General features: G+C 49.2%; 1 protein-coding gene across 3 annotated transcripts in view; it reads left to right on the top strand.

Moving 5' to 3' along the window:
* Nucleotides 1-19,656, top strand: part of Neurl1 (neuralized E3 ubiquitin protein ligase 1) — a 75,961-nt gene that overhangs the window by 47,189 nt on the left and 9,116 nt on the right. For all 3 annotated transcript variants that reach the window (XM_069994111.1, XM_069994129.1, XM_069994119.1), the window contains exons 2-3: nt 7,330-7,571; nt 7,893-8,214. In XM_069994111.1, coding sequence (XP_069850212.1) covers nt 7,330-7,571; nt 7,893-8,214 — 564 coding nt within the window. The remainder of the gene's footprint in view (nt 1-7,329; nt 7,572-7,892; nt 8,215-19,656) is intronic.

The following is a 19,656-nucleotide window of genomic DNA, read 5'->3' as shown; positions in this document are numbered from 1 at the left end:
GCGTAGGAGCACGGGCTAGAAGCTCAGCTAGTGCCTGCCAGATAGCATGAGTTCATGGTTCAGGGGCAGTAGATGCCCAGCAGCCCAGAGGGATGGTCCCTGCTATTGATCACATAGCCAGCTAGAGCTCAGAGAGAGGGGCTGGAGCAGCTCCTCCCTGCTGGCCTGGCTCCCTGGCTTTCAACTGGCCCTGGAGACTACTAGGAAAGGAGAAGGCAGGAGACTTCCCTTCCCTCAGACTCAGGGTGGTGCTTTGTGGTTGTCCAAGTACTATCCCTCTCTATCCCCAGGAGACAGCGAACAGCACCTATCTCCATGAGAGGCTTCTGGATGATGGGTGATCAATGACAGCCCCAACTTGGCTTGCCGGATGGGTCTCTTCTGAGACAATGCAAAACCTAGCCCCTTTCCTCCATCTTCAGGAAGGCCTGGCTTGCTAGTTGATGGTGTGTGTGTGTGTGTGTGTGTGTGTGTGTGTGTACTGGGGCTTGAACTAAGGGTCTAGGTGCTGTCCCTTAGCTTTTTCACTCAGGACTGGTGCTCTACGTCTTTGATTATTATTATTATTATTATTATTGTGAAAATACCATACAGAGAGGTTACAATTACATGGGCAAGGTAATGAGTACATTTCTTATCAAGCATTGTTGCCTCCTCCTTTGTTTTCCCTTCTCATCCCTTTCCATCCCTTCCCATCTTCCCTGCCACCCGCCCCCCCCACCAAAGTTGTAAAGTTTGTTTTTCGACATAACGTCTTGTACATCTCATTGTTGCAATGGGTCCACCTGTATCCCTATTTAAACAATTTGTTTTTTTTCCTTCACCTCCACAAAGTATACCAACATCAAATACAGTGAAAACAGGGATTATACCGTGGGGGAGGGACATACAAAGCAACACAGACCTCTTGAGCTACATCTTTGCTTCCAGCTTTTTTCTGATTTCCTGGAAATAAGTCTCATGGATTTCTCTGGATAGGCTGGCTTCAAACCAAGATCCTCAGATCCTAACCTCCTAAGTAGTCAGGAATACAGGTGTGAGCCACAAGTGCCCAGTTTTGTTGGTGCTATTTATTTATTTATTTATTTATTTTTGCAAGTCCTGAGGCTTTGCCATTCAGGGTCTGGGTGCTGTCCCCGAGCTCTTTTGCCCAAGGCTAGCACTCTACCATTTGAACCATGGCTCCACTTCTGGCATTTTCTGTTTATGTGGTTCTGAGGAATCAAACCCAGGACTTCCCACATGCTAGGCAAGCACTCTACCACTATGCCACATTCCCAGCCTTGTTGCTGCTTTTTAATTGATGCATCATGTCTATGCAATGCAGTTCATCCTTTGAGAATGTATCACTTTTTGGATAACCATGTAAGTTGTGCAACCATTACCACTGTGAAGGGAAAGACATTTCTGTTGCTGTGAGAACTTCCTTCCATCAGGTTCTCATGTGGTCAACTCTCTTCCATTCTCCTAATACTCTGACACTTACTGATGTCTGCCTCTCCAGATTTGCCCTTTCCTGATAGAATCACCAGATGGAAACATGCAGGAAATGGCCTTTGTGTCTGGCTTTTTTCACTTCGCATGCACTGTAATCCTTCCCGTTGCTCCATTGGTCATCTGTTCATTTTTCCCACAGAGCAGCAGTCATGGGATAAGCCACATTTAATTTATCCATTCATCAGTTGAAGTGTATGAGAGCAGTTTCAGTGTTGGATTATTATGAATAAAGCTGTATACATCATGTACAGCCCATCATTCCTTCTTCTTGGGGAAAAAAATCCCAGAAGTGTACCAGACGCATTGGACTCTGAACTGTCAACCTGTTTTCTCCATGTGGGCTGCCTGGCCCTTCATCCCAGCAGCATCTCTGAGGGCTGGGAGCATCATTTGATGTCTGTGTTTTGGAAACATACACATATGTAAGGTGGAGTAAAAATAATAGAATACAATGATCTTCCAGTTCTACGCTATGATTACTGGGGAGGGGGAGAAGAGCATGGATGAATTTATTTTTTCATGTTTACAAGCTGTGATTATATTTTAGTGTGCATGTAGGAGTACGTTCAGCATACCAAACCCATGATTTCTTGGTTATTAGTGTGTAATGGCTAATGATACAGGCCCTGGAGCCAGAGTGCTGGAGTTGGCCACCAGATTTACTTCCTACTTGCTGTGAGGCCTAGGGCAGGCAACTTAATTTCTATCTTTGCTTATGATTAGAACTGTCATAAATAAAATATCTTTCTACCTCTGAAGTGTATGTGAAACTCCTAGTTCAGAGATTGGCCTATAAGCCCTTGAAAAAAGGCTGCTTTGTGTGTGTGTGTGTGTGTGTGTGTGTGTGCACATGTGCACCAACACTGGTGCTTAAATTCAGGATGTCCCACTCTCTCTTGTTTGGCTTTTTCACTCAAGGCTGTGTAGTATACCATGTGAGCCACACCAGCTTTTTGCTGGTTTATTGGAGATAGATTCTCTCAGATTTATCTGTCATGGCTGGCATAGAATCATGATCCTCAGATCTCAGCCTCCTGAGTAGCTTGAATTACAGGCATGAACCAGTGGCACCCAGCAAATGGCTACCATTATCATTAGATGGGAATGACCTATGTGTGAAAGGCATGTTGTATTTTACATGGCTCATTTTGCAGACCATGTGTTTAAGAATGCATGTGTATGTGCACAGCACCAACGTAGATGTGGGTTCCAGGGATGAGGGAGAGGAGCGAGTCCTCCCCACTGTTCCCTTGAACAGCAGGGTTACCTTCTTTGTCCTCACAGGTGTGTGTGTGCCTGAGCGGGTCCACATGTCTGGGTGCATGTTGCTTCCATACCGCCTTCTCCATCTGTTCTATTGTCAGCCAAGGGGGATTCTTTGCTGTCTCCTGCCCCCTCCCACCCCAGCCCTGGAAATGGCAGGGGACTATGACCCTAGGACCACCTAGTGGAACAGAAGTCCTGAGGAACATTCCACCAGAGCATGAGTATTTTCACCAAACTTTCCTAGAGCCAGTCTTTTCTAGACTTTTCAGGACCCCAACAGGGACTGGCAGGAAGGAGAGGAAACATCTGGATGGGCGCTGAGGCCCTACCGTGAGTCCGGGGGCTCTGGGTGGAGTCTGAAGAGAGAGTTGCTGCTCTAGTCAGCAACCCAGCTCAGGGGGTTCATTCACTACCTACAAGAAAATGTTTGTTTTTTTTAATTTTTATTTATTTATTTGCCAGTCCTAGGACTTGAACTCAGAGCCGGGATGCTGTCCCTGAACTTTTATGCTCAAGGTTAGAGCTCTACCACTTCAAGCCACAGCTCCACTTTTGGTTCTTTGATGGTTAATTGGAGATAAGAGTTTCATGGGGACTTTTTTTTCCCTGCCAATCCTGGGGCTTGAACTCGGGGCTTGGGCACTGTCCCTGAGCTCCTTTTGCTTAAGGCTAGCACTCTACCACTTGAACCACAGCTCCACTTCTGGCGTTTTCTGTTTATGTGGTACTGAGGAATCGAACCCAGGGCTTCATGCGTGCTAGGCAAGCGCTCTACCACTAAGCTACCTTCCCAGGCCTGTTTGTTTTTTAAAAACCTGTGTGGTGTGATAAGTTCTAATACGTGTACACCCCCACACAGCCTGCACCACACGGGGGATAATAAGCATATCACCCTCCATGTTGCCTCAGCCTCCCTAGAAATCCATTCCTCTTTCTCCCCATCTCCCTAGGCATCCATTTATCTGCCTTTTTTTTCCTTTTTGGTGGTGTTGGGGATTGAACCCTGGGCACTTGCCTGGAGGCAAATGCTCTACCACTTGAGCCATGTACCAGCCCTTTATTTGTATTCTGTTTTTGAGCTGGAGCCTCACTAACTTTGGCCCCAAGGTAGCCACAGACTCAATCTTCTTGCTTCAGCCTCCCAAGTGCTAGGATTGCAGGTGAGTGCCATCACTTAGCTTACTTTCTGGACTTGGGTCAAGATGGGACAGGGTGGAAGATGAAGGATTGTAATAGAAACAGGTCCTGCAGTTGCTCTGTAGACAATGGCTTTTGCTGTGAAGTAGTCTGATTTTACCCAGCATCATTGTTACTCATGCCAGCAGTTCATTGCTTTTCACTGCTGAGTGCTGTTCCGTTGTACAGAGGGGCCAGTTGGTTCTTCACTGACACGGCAGTTATTTTATTTTCCTTCAGCATTCATTTCTATATATGGATGCCTCCCTAAACAATGTAAAGTATAATGCCACCTTTTGTTAGCAGGTAGATTTTGAAACCAAGATTCAAGCCATGTCTGACACTGGCCTGAGCCCAGTGAGCATCTTTTCCAAGCAAGGTACTTGTAGCCAGTGCCACCTCTGCCTTTCACTCTGACCATCCTTTCTTGAGATGACCTGCCCTTCTCCTCATGGGTCAAAGACCACTCAGGAATCCTCTTCTGACTGTCTGGGGTTCTTCTGAGTGATTCCAGTGCTCACAGCCTGATGGCTTTCAGAGCCTTTGCACCATCCATCAGTTCCAGAACGTCTTGTCTCTTTGGAGCATGCAAGGCGAACTGTCCTCATGCCACCCCACCTCTGGGGCCTGACATACAGGAAGCTGCTCTGGAGAAACTCTGAGAGACTCAGCTCCAATTAGTTAGGAAAAAAGAAAGCTGGAAGTGAAGGCACAGCTCGGGTGGTTCTAGCTTTGACTGAAAAAGCCAAGTTAGAGTGTGAAGCCCTGAGTTCAAGCCCCAGTACTGGCAATGGGGGGGGGGTGGGAGGGGAGAGAGACAGAGACAGAGACACAGAGACACACACAGAGAGACACAGAGAGAGACAGAGAGAGACACAGAGGAGAAAGGAGAAAAAAAGGGAGAAAAGAAGGAAGGAAGGAAAGAAGGAAGGAAGGGAGAGAAGGAAAAAAGAAAGGGCGAAAGAAAAAGAAAAGAAATACAAAGAGCTAGCTGGGCACCAGTGGTTCACGCCTGTAATCCTAGCTACTCAGGAGGCTGAGATCTGAGGATTGCAGTTCCAAGCCAGCCTGGGCAGGAACGTCCATGAGACTCTTATCCCAAATAACGACCAGAAAACCGGAAGTGGTGCCTTGGCTCAAGTGGTTGAGCACTAGCCTTGAGCTGAAGAGCTCAGGGACAGTGCCCAGGCCCAGAGTTCAAACCCCACAACAGACAAAAAAACAAACAAACAAAAATACAAAGAGATACAAAGCAATATAAACCAAAGCCTGAGGGGAGGTCTTGGTCTTCCCCGGTTTCTCTCTCCCTTCCTCTTCCTCCTGCCTGTATTTTCTCCCTCCCTGATAGCCAGTGGAAAAGTCTGGGCAGGCCTGATGCTGACCATGCCTCTCTGCATTAACGTCTTGTCACAGGGGGAACAAAACCTGAAATACCCCAAAATGTCATATATTGAGCCCTTTACCTCCGTCTTTCCTCTCCTTCCATGTCTCTCTTTTCTTAAGATGACAAGGTGGAAGTAGACAGGTATAGTGGTGCATAACTGTAATTCCAGCACTTGAGAGGCAGAGTCATAAGGATCATGAGTTCAAGGCCATCTCAAACAAAGTTTATAAGACTGTCTCGGCTGGGAATGTGGCTTAGTGGTAGAGTGCTTGCCTAGCATGCTTGAAAGCCTGGGTTTGATTCCTCAGTACCACATAAATAGAAAAAGCCAGAAGTGGCACTGTGGCTCAAGTGGTAGAGTGCTAGCTTTGAGCAAAAGAAGCCCAGGGACAGTGCCCAGACCCTGAGTTTAAGCCCCAGGACTGGCGTACACACACACACACACACACACACACACACACACACACACACACACACACACACACGCAAAATGGCCAGGGATGCAGCTCACCGAGCAAAGGAAGCGGTGTATACCTCTAGCCCATATAATGCTAGCCTTGAGCCAAAGAATGCTAATGCTAGTGGCTGATACTGGTGCAGAGTCCACAAACTGTCAGAGAGGGAAATGTCTTTCCCAAAGTCACACAACAGTGAGTGGTAGACGTCACTCAAAATCTGGTTCTGTTGCTTTGTTCTCCATGCCCAGTGTTCTAGATGAAACCTGCAAGTGTTTATATGAGGGATCCTGACCCTGCCCTCTAGGCTGTTTTAACAGTTATTTATGGAGGAAAGAAAGCACACATGGGTGAATAATTTTGAAACACATTGCAACTCCATGGGAAAATAACATGAAGAACTTCAATGAAAACTGTTGATTAGAAGAGGTTAAGAAAGAGAAACAAGCTTTATGGGGGTTGGGCTAACAAAGAAGGTGAATGAAACAGTCAAATGAGATGGTTTGCATATATGAAAACAGAACAAAGAGGCCTGTTGAAATTATTTTAGGGAAGGGAGAGTGGTAGAGGGGGTGAGATTGAATGGAATACATTGTATCTATGAGGGCAATGTCACAATGCCATCTCCCCTGTGTAACTAATGCATGTTAATAACAAAGAAGCCAGGGAGCAGGTAGCTCTGGAGGCTGGGATCTGGGGATTGAGATTTGAAGCCAGCCTAGACAGACAAATTCATAAAATCCTATGTCTAAGCTGGAAGTGTAGGTATGGCTCAAGTGGTAGAGCACCAATCTTGATTCAAAAAGCCAAGTGAGAACGTAAGGCCCAGACTTCAATCCCCAGGAGTGACGCACACATGCACATGCACACACAGAAGAAAAAGGAAGAAAGAGGAAGAAGAGGAGGAAAAAGAGGAGGAGGAGGAGGAGGAGGAGGAGGAGGAGGAGGAGGAGGAGGAGGAGGAGGAGGAGGAGGAAAAAGAGGAGGAGGAGGAAGAGGAAAAGGAGGAGGAGGAGGAGGAAAGCACATCCCAAATGCCCCCAGCACCGGCGCCATGCCTGCAGTGGCCTGCAGCGGCTTTCTGGGTCGCTGCTGTAGCCCAGCTTCCATGATGCTCTGTTTCCCCTCCTCTGGAAGGCCTGCTGCTAGGCCCTCTGGGTGCTTGCCACATTGTGCCATTTTGTGCAGTAATTTCCCTCCACGTCTTTGTCCCTTCTGGGTCTTGGCTGTCAAAGGACAGGATCCACATTGGTGTCTCCAGTGCCCAGGACAGAGCCTGGTACACAGCAGATACAAAATGAATATGTGTTGAACAAGATGAATGGCTGAATCAGGATGGTGATGGTGAGAGGTGGGTGTGGATGGTAGCAGGAGAGGATGATGGGAAAAGTGGTGATTTGGGCAACATTGGACAGTGGGCAACATCTGCTTCTGCCCCAGCCCACAGCTCTTCCCTGGGCAAGGAGGGGTGCAGGTAGAAGCGGGGTGGGTGGTCCAGCTCTGGCTCTTGATCCTGTCAAGTTCTCTGACACTGTGGTCATTTCTTTGCAGACTCCATTGGGGGCCCCTTCCCTGTCACCTCTCACCGATGCCACCACAAGCAGAAGCACTGCCCGCAGGTGCTGTCCGGTGGGGGGCTCCCTGCCACGCCGCTGCTCTTTCACCCCCACACCAAGGGCTCCCAGATCCTCATGGACCTCAGCCATAAGGCCGTCAAGAGGCAGGCCAGCTTCTGCAACGCCATCACCTTCAGTAACCGCCCAGTGCTCATCTACGAGCAAGTCAGGCTGAAGGTGGGCCCCCAAACTCCCCCACCCAACCCCAACCTCCCCCATAGCCACTCCCGCCTTTAATACCCTGCCCCCCTTCCTTTTCACCCACCCACCCACACCCTCACTTTCCTAAGCTGTGTCACAAAGAAGGCTCTGAGGACCAGTGGCTCTCAGCAGCCTGTGTGAAGACCCCCTGGGGGAGAGGATGAGTGGAATGGGAGGGGGGTGAACTGGCTTCAGACACAGCCTAGCAGTCTCCTGGGGGGGGGGGCGGTGTCAGGCATGGCAGGGTCAGTCTGACCAAGGGCAAATGTCTGGACTGAGGCCTCTCCTTGCCACTAGATCACCAAGAAGCAGTGCTGCTGGAGTGGAGCCCTGCGGCTGGGCTTCACAAGCAAGGACCCGTCCCGTATCCACCCCGACTCGCTGCCCAAGTATGCCTGCCCCGACCTGGTGTCCCAGAGTGGCTTCTGGGCCAAGGCGCTGCCTGAGGAGTTTGCCAACGAGGGCAACATCATAGCCTTCTGGGTGGACAAGAAGGGCCGCGTCTTCTACCGCATCAATGACTCTGCTGCCATGCTCTTCTTCAATGGGGTCCGCACGGCTGACCCGCTCTGGGCCCTGGTGGATGTCTATGGCCTCACGCGGGGTGTTCAGCTGCTAGGTGAGTACCACCCCTGTGTTTCCCTTTTGGTGCCAGGCACTGCTCATTTCCACCAGGTGTGATGCCTCTGCCCCTCTGTCACTTATTAGCAGAAAGCCCAAGTCCTCAGAGTGAGTTACAGCCTTTACATTCAGATGTGGCCGCCTTTAGCCAGGCACTGGTGGCCTACACTTGCCATCCCAGCTACTTGGATGTCCAAGAACGTAAAAATCACTGTTTGAGGCTTGTCTGGACAGAAAATTCCACAGGACCCTTTCTCAACCATAGTAGCTAGGTGCAGTGATGCATACCTGTCATCCAAAGTGGCAGGACAGGCTGAGATTGATATAGGATCAAGTTACAAGCAGAAAAAAAATCCATGGGGCTGTGTCAGAAGCCCACTGGGTGTGGTGGTTTGCACCCTTCATCTCAACCACAACGAGAAGCCTAAAATAGGCGGATGGTAGTCCAGGTATGTGTTGGAGCAGAGGTGTGAACCTATCTAAAAGGGACTGGAGGCATGGTTCAGTGGTAGAGCACCTGTTCGAGGTATTGAGTTCAAACCTCAGTACGACTAGAAAAGAAAACCAAAACAAAATAGAAATGGTAGCCTCAGACCCCTGTCCCAGACTCGTCACAGTAACACAGCCTATGGAAGACTTTAGAGTTCTCAGCAACTTTGGAATGCCAACTCCATTATGACAGAGACACAAATTGAGGGAGGTTGAGTCTTGGGGCAGTGAGTGGTGCAGCTGCAAAGTGGCCGCACTCCACCCCTGTGCTTTCTGCAGGGATGTTGGGTGAAAGAGAGGGGGAAGCTGAGAGCAGAAGGCACTAGCAGGGTCAGGCTGGTCTCCACGCTCCAGGGCCCCTGGTGTAAGTTAGGTCCTTGCAGAGGGAGGGAGAGGGTAAACCTGGGCTCATGTAGAGAAGTACCACAAACTGGCCTAGAGCCCTGTTGGGGCCACAGTCCATCTGCCAAGGCTGGAAGAGGCCTCAGAGAATCTGACTTCCTAGTGTTCCGCCATGACTTGCTGCCCAAGGTGGCACTAGAGCCAATTCTCCAACTTGCAGTCTCTCATCCTTTCCACCTTGCTATTTTGGTACACATGTACTCTGTGTGTGTGTGTGTGTGTGTGTGTGTGTGTGTGTGTGTGTGTGTGTGTGTGACCACATGGACTATGAATGCAGTGTGTGTGTGTGTGTGTGTGTGTGTGTGTGTGTGACCACAGGGACTATGAATGCAGATCAGCCCGTGGGCAAACCTTGCTTTGTCTCTAGGCAGATCCTACCCAGGCCTCAGCGTTCCCATCTGTAAATGCATTGAAGGGAAGCTTAAATTAAATGAGGAAGTGAGTGCACAGCCCAGCTCCATCCTGGGTGCCATGCTAGCCAATCCAACATTTGCTCCTCGTCTCCCAGACTTGTCTTCTTCCCCTGGCAGAGAAAAATTCCACAAGGTGTTGGGAGTCCTGACCCCCTTCTGATTTCAGAGTTTAGTAATAGTGAAACTTTTCTTTCTTTAAAAAAAAAAAAAAACACTTTTATTTGAGTAAAAACAGTGAACTTTGGAACTGGAGTGTGGTTCAAGTGGTAGAGTGCCAACCTTGAGTGAAAAAATCAATTGAGAGTGTGGGTGCTCTGAGTTCAAGCCCTAGAACTGATACAAAAAAGTTTTTTTTTTAATTCAGTGAAAGTAAAAAAACTAAGGAAGAAAAGAACAAAAGAATGAAAGGAAGGAAGAAAAGAAGGAAGGAAAGGACTAATCTCTAGAACTCTTTCTGTTTGCTGAGTCCCAAACACCAGGCTGTTTTTATTAACTAACAGGGAACTTTCTGTTTTTCAAGTCAATAAAAGTGTTTCTGCATTCATGCTGACATGTGGAGAGCCTGAAGCAGGCTGTTCCTGGAGCCAGTCCCTGGTGGAGGTGCCCAGGCCGGTCAGGGCAGCCTCTGCCCAGCCCTTCCTTGACCTGACAGTACTTGGTGTGTGTGTGTGTGTGGGTGTGCCTCTACCTGAAGAGGTCATTTGCCAGTGCAGTGGAGATAGACCCAGGCTAGATCCTGGTCCCGTCAACCTTGGCCATGTATAGGGTGATATTAGCTGTCCTCTGGGCTTCTTTGAAGTTTGCAGGTGGTCAGTGGCTGTCAATCATCCCCACCTATCCTAAGGAAGGCGGTGCTTAACTCAAGATTGGCGTGAACCCTTTCCTGCTGCTCTGGAGTCCTCAGGGCCAGACACTAAGAGGCAGTGCTATCCCACAGCTTGAGTCTGTGCTGCAACTTGGGGACTCCTGTCTAGCCTCACTCTCCTCAGTTGTGAAGTGTCTATGCCAGGCTTTGCCACCTGTGGAAGACAGAGCCTGTCTCTGCTCTTTGCGAAGTCCCAGCCTTGTGTGTGTGTGTGGGGAGGGGGTAGGGGGGAATCCCCAAGCAAAGCAAACTCTTGTTCACCATCCCCACTCTGGCCTTCCTGGCAGAATTCTCTTCTCCAGCACCCCAAGGCCCTCAAGCTCATCTCAGGTCTGAGACTTTGGCTGAGTCAACGCACCCATGGCTCCTCCAGAACAATCTTAAACCTGGCCTGTAGGCAAAGCTGAGGGTTATGTGTGAGGCAAGAGAGGAGAGGAGAGGGGAGGGTAGCCAAATGGGAAGCTGAAGAAGAGTGGGCGGGTGGTGGCTGAGATGGAGCAGCCCTGTCTCCAGACAGCCCAAGGCTCACTGGGCAGTGAGGGAGGCGAAACAGACGCTGGGACACAACCACAGCACAGCCCAGAGAGGGCAGTAAATTGCTAAGTGTTGTGGTCATAAGATCCTTCCCATCTGCTGAGATGCTTTCCATCCAGTTAGCTCATTTAACCTCCAAGCAACAGGTCTGGAGGGGAGCATTTTTAATCCCCATTTGGCAGGGAGAAAACTGAGGCCTGTGGAAGGCCTGCCCTGCCCATGTAGGGATGTGACCGAGCTGGGACTGAACTGAGTGTTCTGGGACCAGAGCAAGGCAGCTCATCACCTACTCCCCTGGCCCCCAGCAGGTTTGAACATAAAAGAAGACAGGAAGTCCGGAGGCTCAGGTCAGTGAGGGAGGGTGGAGTCAAGAAGGTTACTTGGGAGAGGAGACCAGGGCTGGGCTTCCACATTCCAGACTTAGACAGATGAGGTTGAAGGGAACATGCCAGGGGAGGTGGGGCTTCTGATCTTCAAGGGGGGCCTGGTGGATAATCTGTGGGGTCCCACCCTGGAGCCAGAGCACAGGCAGCCCAACCTGGCCTGACCTGTTCCCCTTCTTTGACTATAAATGGGTTGGCTCGCTTTTGGATTTCCCAGCAGGCTATTCTGCATCCGATAAGGCCTAGGCTCCATCTGATTCCTGTTCTGGCCATAAATCACCATAATCCCTAGCATTTTCAAGCACTGATTATGGTCCTTAAATTCAATTGGCAGATTAAAATATCTCTTCATTTTGTTCCTCTTAAATTGATTTGTGTATGTGTGTGTGTGAAAATGAGACACACACGCACACACACATACACACACACAGAGCTTTTTACCCAAGAGTTCTGAGATAGGCTGGCCATTCTATTCTTCTAGGGCAATGTCTTTGTGTTTTGAGATATGCCTTCCTGCCACCCTGTATAGACTCAAACTCCACTTCTTTCCCTAGCCTCCTCTTTCCTCTCTTCCCTACACAAATTACCCAGCAAACCACTACACCCTTCTCCCCTCCCTTCCTTCTTTTTTTCCTTTTTCCTTCCTTCCTTTCTTCCCTCTTTTCTTTTGTTTCTCTTTTCTGTATAGGGTCTTCTTTCTGTGTCCAGGCTGGCTTTAACTCATCACAGAACCTAGGCTGGCCTTGAACTTAAGCTCCTCCCACCTCAACAACCTGAGTTCTGAGTACAGGTGTGTGACCATTACCCTGGCTTGTGTGAATGTTTTGTAGTCCTCTTATCTCTCCTTCAACTCTGATCCCTCTGACTCTTCTTTCCCTTCTCAGTGGCTCTTTCTCCTGTAAAAGAAGTTGCTCTCTGACCTAGTGGCTCTAAAGATGGATCAGTATTTCTTGGGGGTGATTATGCATCAAGCCAATTTCTGTCCTTTAGGGATTTCCTGCCAGGCCTGACTCTGTTCCCTTCTGCCTTTGTCTGGAATTAATGCTCTCTGCACTTGACCTGGACTATGCCTGTCCTCAGATGAGCAATAGGTGTGCACACAAGTCAGGCCATGGACAGATGGGCTATGTCATACATAAGTAGAGGCAGAAGCTGTTACCTCCTCCTCCCTGTCTTGAGGCCAGCTCCAGGCCTGTGACCACCTCCCCATGGCTGGAGCCCAGCTGCTTACCCTCTCTCCTGCTGGATCCCTGGCCCAAGCCCTAACTACTATCTCCAAGAATAACAGCTTCCTACCTCCAGGAAGAGGGACCGCCAACAACTAAATAAACATGTGTTTTATGGGGTGATTAATATTAGAACAGATAAACTCCTCTCCCAGTTTCCCAAAGTTTCCTTGATCCTCTCAGTAATGTTAACTTGATGATGGTACATGCCTGTAATCTCAGCTCTTGAGAGGTAGAAGCAGGAAGATCAGAAATTCAAGCCCACTCTGGACTACAGAGTGAGGTGAGAGCTGTGTTAAAAAAATAAATTAAAAAGTTGGGAAGAACAAACATGATCTTGGCAAAAAAACTGCCACTCACAGACTGCTTTCTATATAAGCCTCTCTGCCCAGCTTGGGCACTTTGCAGGGGATAGGGGAGAAAGAGAATTGAAAACCCTGAGCTGGGTGCCTGTGGCTCAAGCCTATAATCCTAGCTGTTCAGAAGGCTGAGATCTGATGATCAAGGTTCAAAGCCAGCCCCAGCAAGAAAGCCTATGAGACTCTAATCTCCAATTAAACACCAGAAAACTGGAAGTGGTGCTGTGGCTCAAAGTGGTAGAGCACTGGCCTTGAGCAAAAGAATTTGCTCAGGGACAGCACCCAGGCCCCGAGTTCAAAACTCATGACCCATCAAAAAAAAAAAAAGAAAGAAAAAAGAAAACCCTGACCCAGCTTCAAGGGGACGTGCCCTATCATTGCTACGAGGAAATCTAAGTCCATTTCTGCAAAAGTACAACTGTAGTATTGTAGGCTGGGAGCAATCCAGGGGGACTTCCCATAGGAGATATTTCAGATCAGGAGCCTAAGAAGGTGAAAATCCTGGAGTGCCTGAGGGGAATTTGTAGGCCCTCTGAGGGCCATGTCCAGGAGCAGAGATGGGCGTGAGCAGCAGGCCTGGAGAGGAATGGTGAAGTAGAAAGGCAGTGGCAACTTGTGGAGGGACCAGGGATGGATGGATGTGGACTTGTGTACATCTCAGGGGAAGAATCGTAGGAGTGAAAAGTTCCCGCAGAGCCTGGCTGTCTAGCTAGTTAATGTGAAGAACTGACGGACATTAGGAGAGCACAAGGCTCAGGGAGCGACCTGTCCAGCCCTCAGCCACTCAGCCTGGAATCTAGACCTCCCAGCCCATCTGGTCATATGGCCAGTGACACTGGTGGCACACCAGAGTGTCAGTGGCTAAGCCCAGTGGGCTGCTTTATCCCCACAGGCCACAGCCCCCCAGGACTGGGTGAAACACCCCATCTGATCATCAAGGACAGAGAGGAACAAGACCCTTAGGTATCCTTGGGCAGGTTCTCCTGAGAGCCCCCTGACCCCTGAAGATTAGGCCTTGCTTGGGTCAGGACTCCTTCCCGGGTGTGCAGTAGCTTAGCTCACAGCGCGTGCACCATCCCCAGTGGAGGACCATGCTGCTGTGTGAGTCTTTGGCTTCCTTGGCTCAACCAATATTTGCCCTCAGCCTTGCCTTCTGGAGCCAAGAGGCAAATTTTACTTTAAGGAGCCTGTGCTAGCCCTTGAGATGGGGAGGCTGCTGAGGATGCAGGTCATGGTTTCTTTCTCTTTGATATTTTTTCTTTTCATTCAAAAAAAAAATCAGGTGCCAATAACTCATGCTTGTATTCTTAGCTACTCAGGAGGCTGAGATTTGAGGATCAAGGTTTGAAGCCAGCCAGGTGGGGGGCTGGGGGGGAGAAATAAACACCTCTGTGAGACTCTAATCTCCAACCACCAAAGAGCGGTGTCTTTGGACAGAAGGGTACATGTCTCACATAGTTCAGATGTCTGTGAGGCTCATAGACATTAGTGTCCACTAATCTTTATGTTATAAAGGCCTAATTTAGTCTCTCCTACCCCCACCCCCCCAAAAAAAAACCCCACTAAATTCTTTCTTGGAACAAGATCTGTGGTTCTCCAGCTGGGTTCTTTGGAGCCCCAGGGTTCTCTAAGGCAGCTGAGAGTTCAAGGACAGGGCTCTGCTCACCTCACACACTTCAACCAGAGCTTCTGCTTCCATTGGACAAAAAGAGTCCAGTGCCTCCAAAAAAGACATGGAAGAAGAAAGTTCAGAGACTGAAAGTGTGGCTCAAGTGGTAGAGCACCAACCATAAGTAGAGCTAGCCTTGAGTTCAAGCCTTGGTTACTGGCACATTTTTTTGTTTTAATGGTTCAGGACCGCTAGAGTTTGAGAATCTATAAGATCCTCTGGCTTGAAGATTCTAGAAATCAAAGTTGAGACTGCAATTGATTGTGGACCATTCTTTCCACCCCTCAGAAATTGTTTGTTTCTCCCAGCCTTCCTGTGGTTGGATTTAAAGGAAGAGATGGAGGTGGGTATGGGTTTGGGGGCGCTGTCCAGAGGGGTGGAGAAACCCCTTGTCCCTCTGAGCCAGCTGTGCCCCGTCTCCCTGGCTCCTTCTGCTGCCCGTGTCAGATGCTGGGCCAGGAGGATGTTTGTGGAGACAGTTGGGAAGGCTGGCAGCGCCTTCCAAACAGGGGCTGAGACAGTGGCCAGGCAGCCTGCGGCTGCAGACTGACCCCAGCAAAGGTGACCCCATGCTGCCCTCCGGATGTGCGAATCCAAACAAACAAGACGGCGCTGATGGCCGCCCTGTCTCAAAGGAGGCCCCGGCACCAGTGCCAAGGCACTGCGTCTCTCACTGGCCGTGTGTGGCAGGGCCTGGGCCTCCTGGCACTTGCCAACAGTGATCGGCCTTCATGCCTCCTGCCGTCTGGTCAGTCCTTCAGGTCCAGTCTGGTTTCTTCTAGGAGACTGCCCAGACCTCAACCCCAGGTGGAGAGCTTTGTTCTAAAAGGAACACTTAGCCGTAGAAGAGATTCAGAGGATTCACACAACAGAGGTTATTACTACTACTACTTATTATTATTATTTTCCTTGCAGATCCTGGGGCTTGAACTCAGGGCCTTGTGCTCTCACTTTTTTTTTTTGTCAGTCATGGAGTTTGAACTCAGGGCCTAGGGGTTACTAGGCTTTTTCATTCCATCTGGTGCTCTACCATGTGTGCCACATATCTGCTTCTAGCTTTTTTGTTAGTTGGTTGGAAAGAGGAATCTCATGGACTTTTCTGCCAGGGCTGATTTCGAACCTCCATCCTCAGATCTTAGCCTTTGAAATAACTAGGATTACAGGCATGAATCACCAGTGCCTGACTGTTTTTGTTTTTTCTCTCTTCCTTATTTTAGGCAGGGTCTTGCATGTAGCTTAGGTTGGCCTCAAATTCTTGATCCTCCTCAGTCTCCTCAGTGCTGGGATTGCAGGTATTCACCACCATACCCAGCTCCAAGGAGGAGTGTTTCTAATTACTGTGTTTCTTCAGGGGTAGAAAGGATAGTGGCCTTTCTAGCAAGAACTTGGCAGAGTACATGATTTCTTAACTCCATCGCTCCCCGGGCACCCTGAGATCCTGCTCAATCCAAGATGTAAAGACTTGTAATGAAATCATATTCAGATATCTTCATGCCTCTAAGCCCGGGCTCTTCCAGCTGGTGACCCAGGACCCAGGTCCAGACTTCTCTAGGTCTGGTTATTTCTGCTCTGACCCAGGGTACCTGTGGAGCTACAGCCAGGCCCCAGGACCAGCAGGAGTTGGTGACTTGACATACATGCATCTCCTCTCACAGCCCTGTGCCCCCTGCCCCCCCTCCCCAGCTTCCAGATGGGCAGCATGCCCCAACACTGATTGCATAACTTAGTTTCTAAACGTAGCACTGCCCTGTTGCTTGTGGTTTCAAGCTTCCCCTCCCCCTTGTTTACCAGGCTGCAGCCCAGGGTGCGGTCCTGAGCTGTCCCAAGGTGTTCTCCTCAGACTGGGGCTGGACGTGACCCTGACCCTGGGTTGGCGTTGGCTCCTACTGAGGATCTTGGCCACTTGTCTGCTATGTGGAGGGTGCTCTGCCTCTCGAGTTTCATCTATTCCAGGCCTTGCGCAGCTGGCCCACTGATGGGACAGTTATTTTGGAGCCCACTGGCTGTCTGCAGCTGCTCCTGCCCTAGAGGTAGAGGGGAAAGGTTAGAAGATGTTTGGGGCTAGGCACTGATACTGGGACCTCTTGCCATGTTTAGCTGTTTCCAGGTCCTCTCAGCTCCCTGCTTCTGCAGTATTTCAAGCAAGAGGCTAATTTCCCAGCCTCTTCTCTCAATCCTCTAATCTGCATTATTTTTAGCTTCTTCAGGGTGGGTATCTCTCTCTTTCTCTCCCTCCCCTCCCTCTCTCAGCAGTACTAGGGTTTGAACTCAGGGCCTTGTACTTGCCAGGTAAGCACCCTACCATACCCTTAGCCTTTTTGTTTTCATTATTTTTCAAATAAGGTCCTACTTTTTGCTTGAGCTAACCTAGACCTCAATTCTTCTATTTATACCTCTCACACAGCTGGGATAGCAGGTTTGAGCCACCACATCAGCTTTTTATTGGTTGAGATGAGGTCTCACTTTTTGCGTGGGCTGGCCTCAACTGTGATCCTCTGATCTCAGCCTCCTGAGTAGCTAGGATTACAGATGTAAGACTATTTCCTGGGGAGCTGGGAATGTGGCTTTGTGGTAGAATGCCTGCCTAGCATACATGAAGCCCTGGTTTGATTCCTCATAAACAGAAAAAGCTGGAAGTAGAACTAGCTCAAGTGGTAGAGTGCTAGCCTTGAGCCAAAGAAGCTCAGGGACAGTGCTTAGGCCCTGAGTTTAGGCCCCAAGACTGCCCAAAAAGAAAAAAAAAAGAATATTTCCTGGGTGCTTACCATGACTGATGGAGTTCAAAACGTTGATGGGCTAAGTACAGGTAGACTTGACATTGGTTAACAAACAGCCTAAGAAAATGCTAATATCTGAAGCTATCAGGGACCTTCTGGGTTCCAAGGGCTCTTCTGCTCCCCTACCTCTGTCACACTGTTAGAACAGGCACCACTGCCTCTAGGTGAACCATATGATGCTGAAAGGAAGCTGTTTACAGCAGACATTCTAGATAGGACATTCAAAGCCAGGCATGACACACCCCAAAGCTCATGCACTTTCTTCTGAACCCCATGGCATGTAAATAATACTAACAATGACAGCACATATTAACCTGATGATGATTACATGCAAGGTTGCCCAGCACCCCTTCTAAGGTGAGAGTCAGAATGCAGAGTTTCTGTAACTCAGTAGCTCTCACTGCTAAAGGAAGGAAGTTAAGAAGTGAAGCTACCAGTCTAAGGTCATAGAATCTTGTCGTAAGGAAATGGCAGGATTTGAATCCCAGGATGATGACCTCAGATTCATTATGTGAAGCCTTTACTTTTCTTGGTGACAATGGGATTAAACTTAGGACCTCACTGGAGCCAGTTCTTTTGCTTTTAGTTTACTTTTCAGGTAGGGTCTTATGCTTTTGCTGGGGCAGGTAAAAATCCTCCTACCTCTGCTTCCTGAGAAGCTTTCTTGAAAACAGATTTGCTCAGCAGTGAATCAGATTGTCTGAGCCACAGTGACACCTGAAATGAACATATTCAGGAGCCTTCTTCTACAGAAGGCTCCTTAAGGGGCGAGCTCACCTCCAGTTTCATTCAGAGAACCAGGCCCTTCTTGTTTACTGACTTCCTTCCAGGGAGTCCGTGTCCCCTAGTTTCACTGGTGCTACCCCATCATGGCCTTCCCTGTTCCAGGACTCTGAACTGACTCCTGAGGACGGGGCATCTATACTCATGCTCTCCTATGCCCTAGCTGGGCGTCTCTGAGTGACTGATCCCTTCCTTGCCCTTCCTCTCCCTTCCTTGACTTTTCTAACTCCTAGGAGTTCCCAGGGGGCCGTGACTGGAATCCCCAAGGGGTTAGGGAGCAGGGAGCAGGTCAGCCCGAGGTCTTTTGGACTCTCCACCATTGCTGTCTGTGTTTCCTCTCAGTGCAAGCCCCTCGCCTCTGCCTCCACGCAGCCCCCAGCCGCTCTGCACCACTGCTGTCAGAGTCAATTCCCTGGAATAATCACGTTTTCCGGTTGGCTCCCTCCTCCTTGCCAATGCAATTCTGGGAAGCCCCAACCAGCCAGGCCCCAGGAGGTTTCTAGAGCAGCAGGAAACTTGGGGGAGGGGCCAGCACCCAAACCTCATTAGGCCCAGACAACACAGTTTTTGGAAGGGACAGGGAGTGGGGCTGAGAATTGGGAGGCAGTAGAGACAGATCCTACAATTCAGCTGGAGTCCAATTCTAGCATAAGGCACAGGGAAACTTACAGAAGGGTCCTGGGAAAGAACTGGGCTCAATTTGGGTCATGGTGTGATGCCAGACCAAATGGGGACATGGATTTTGCCAAAGGACAGTCTGGAAGTGGAGAGGGTGGCATTGGGGGCTGAGGAGACCTTCCCCAATCTTGGATCTACTGCTTGGGTGCTGGCACAGCTCCCCTGAGTGTTACCCATAAGATGGAACTGCCTCTATGGGCTGTTTTCAGGATGAAATGCAGAGACATTTATGACGCTGCAAGTTACTTTCATCATGAAGGTCCTCCACCGAGCTGGATAGCAGAAGGGAAGCCACTCTTGGCACGGGGAAGAGGTGTTCAGAATCCAGTCAGTGAAAGGCAATTCTGTGTAGAGGGATTCTGATTCTCAGCCTGGAGTCCACACTCATGGAAGGCTTTGTGCAGTTCACTGATACCCAGAATTACCCAGAGAATTTGGTGAGAATGTGCATTTTCTGGGAGACAGGTTAAAGTTACCACATTTTAAAAGTGGCTTATTACCAAGCTGGGTGCTAGTGGCTCATACCTGTAATCCTAACTACTCAGGAGGCTGAGATCCAAGGATCATGGTTCCAAGTTAGCTCAGGCAGGAAAGTCCATTAAGACTCTTTTGTTAAAAAAAGATTTTAATGGGGGGGGGAAGGGGGGGGAGGGATAAGAAGGGGAAACAAAGGAGGAGGCAACAATGCTTCATGAGAAATGTACTCATTATCTTGCCCATGTAATTGTAACTCCTCTGTACGGTATTTTCACAATAAAAAAATTTTAATACACTTTTTATTGTAAAAATACTGTTTGTATGGGGCTGGGAAGGTGGCTCAGTGGTAGAGTGCTTGCCTTGCATGCATGAGGCCCTGGGTTTG

The sequence above is a fragment of the Dipodomys merriami genome, unplaced genomic scaffold (assembly GCF_024711535.1).
Source record: "Dipodomys merriami isolate MVZ:Mamm:240054 unplaced genomic scaffold, mDipMer1.0.p SCAF_102, whole genome shotgun sequence".
Classification (NCBI taxonomy): domain Eukaryota; kingdom Metazoa; phylum Chordata; class Mammalia; order Rodentia; family Heteromyidae; genus Dipodomys; species Dipodomys merriami.
This window is presented reverse-complemented; position numbering and strand designations above follow the sequence as displayed.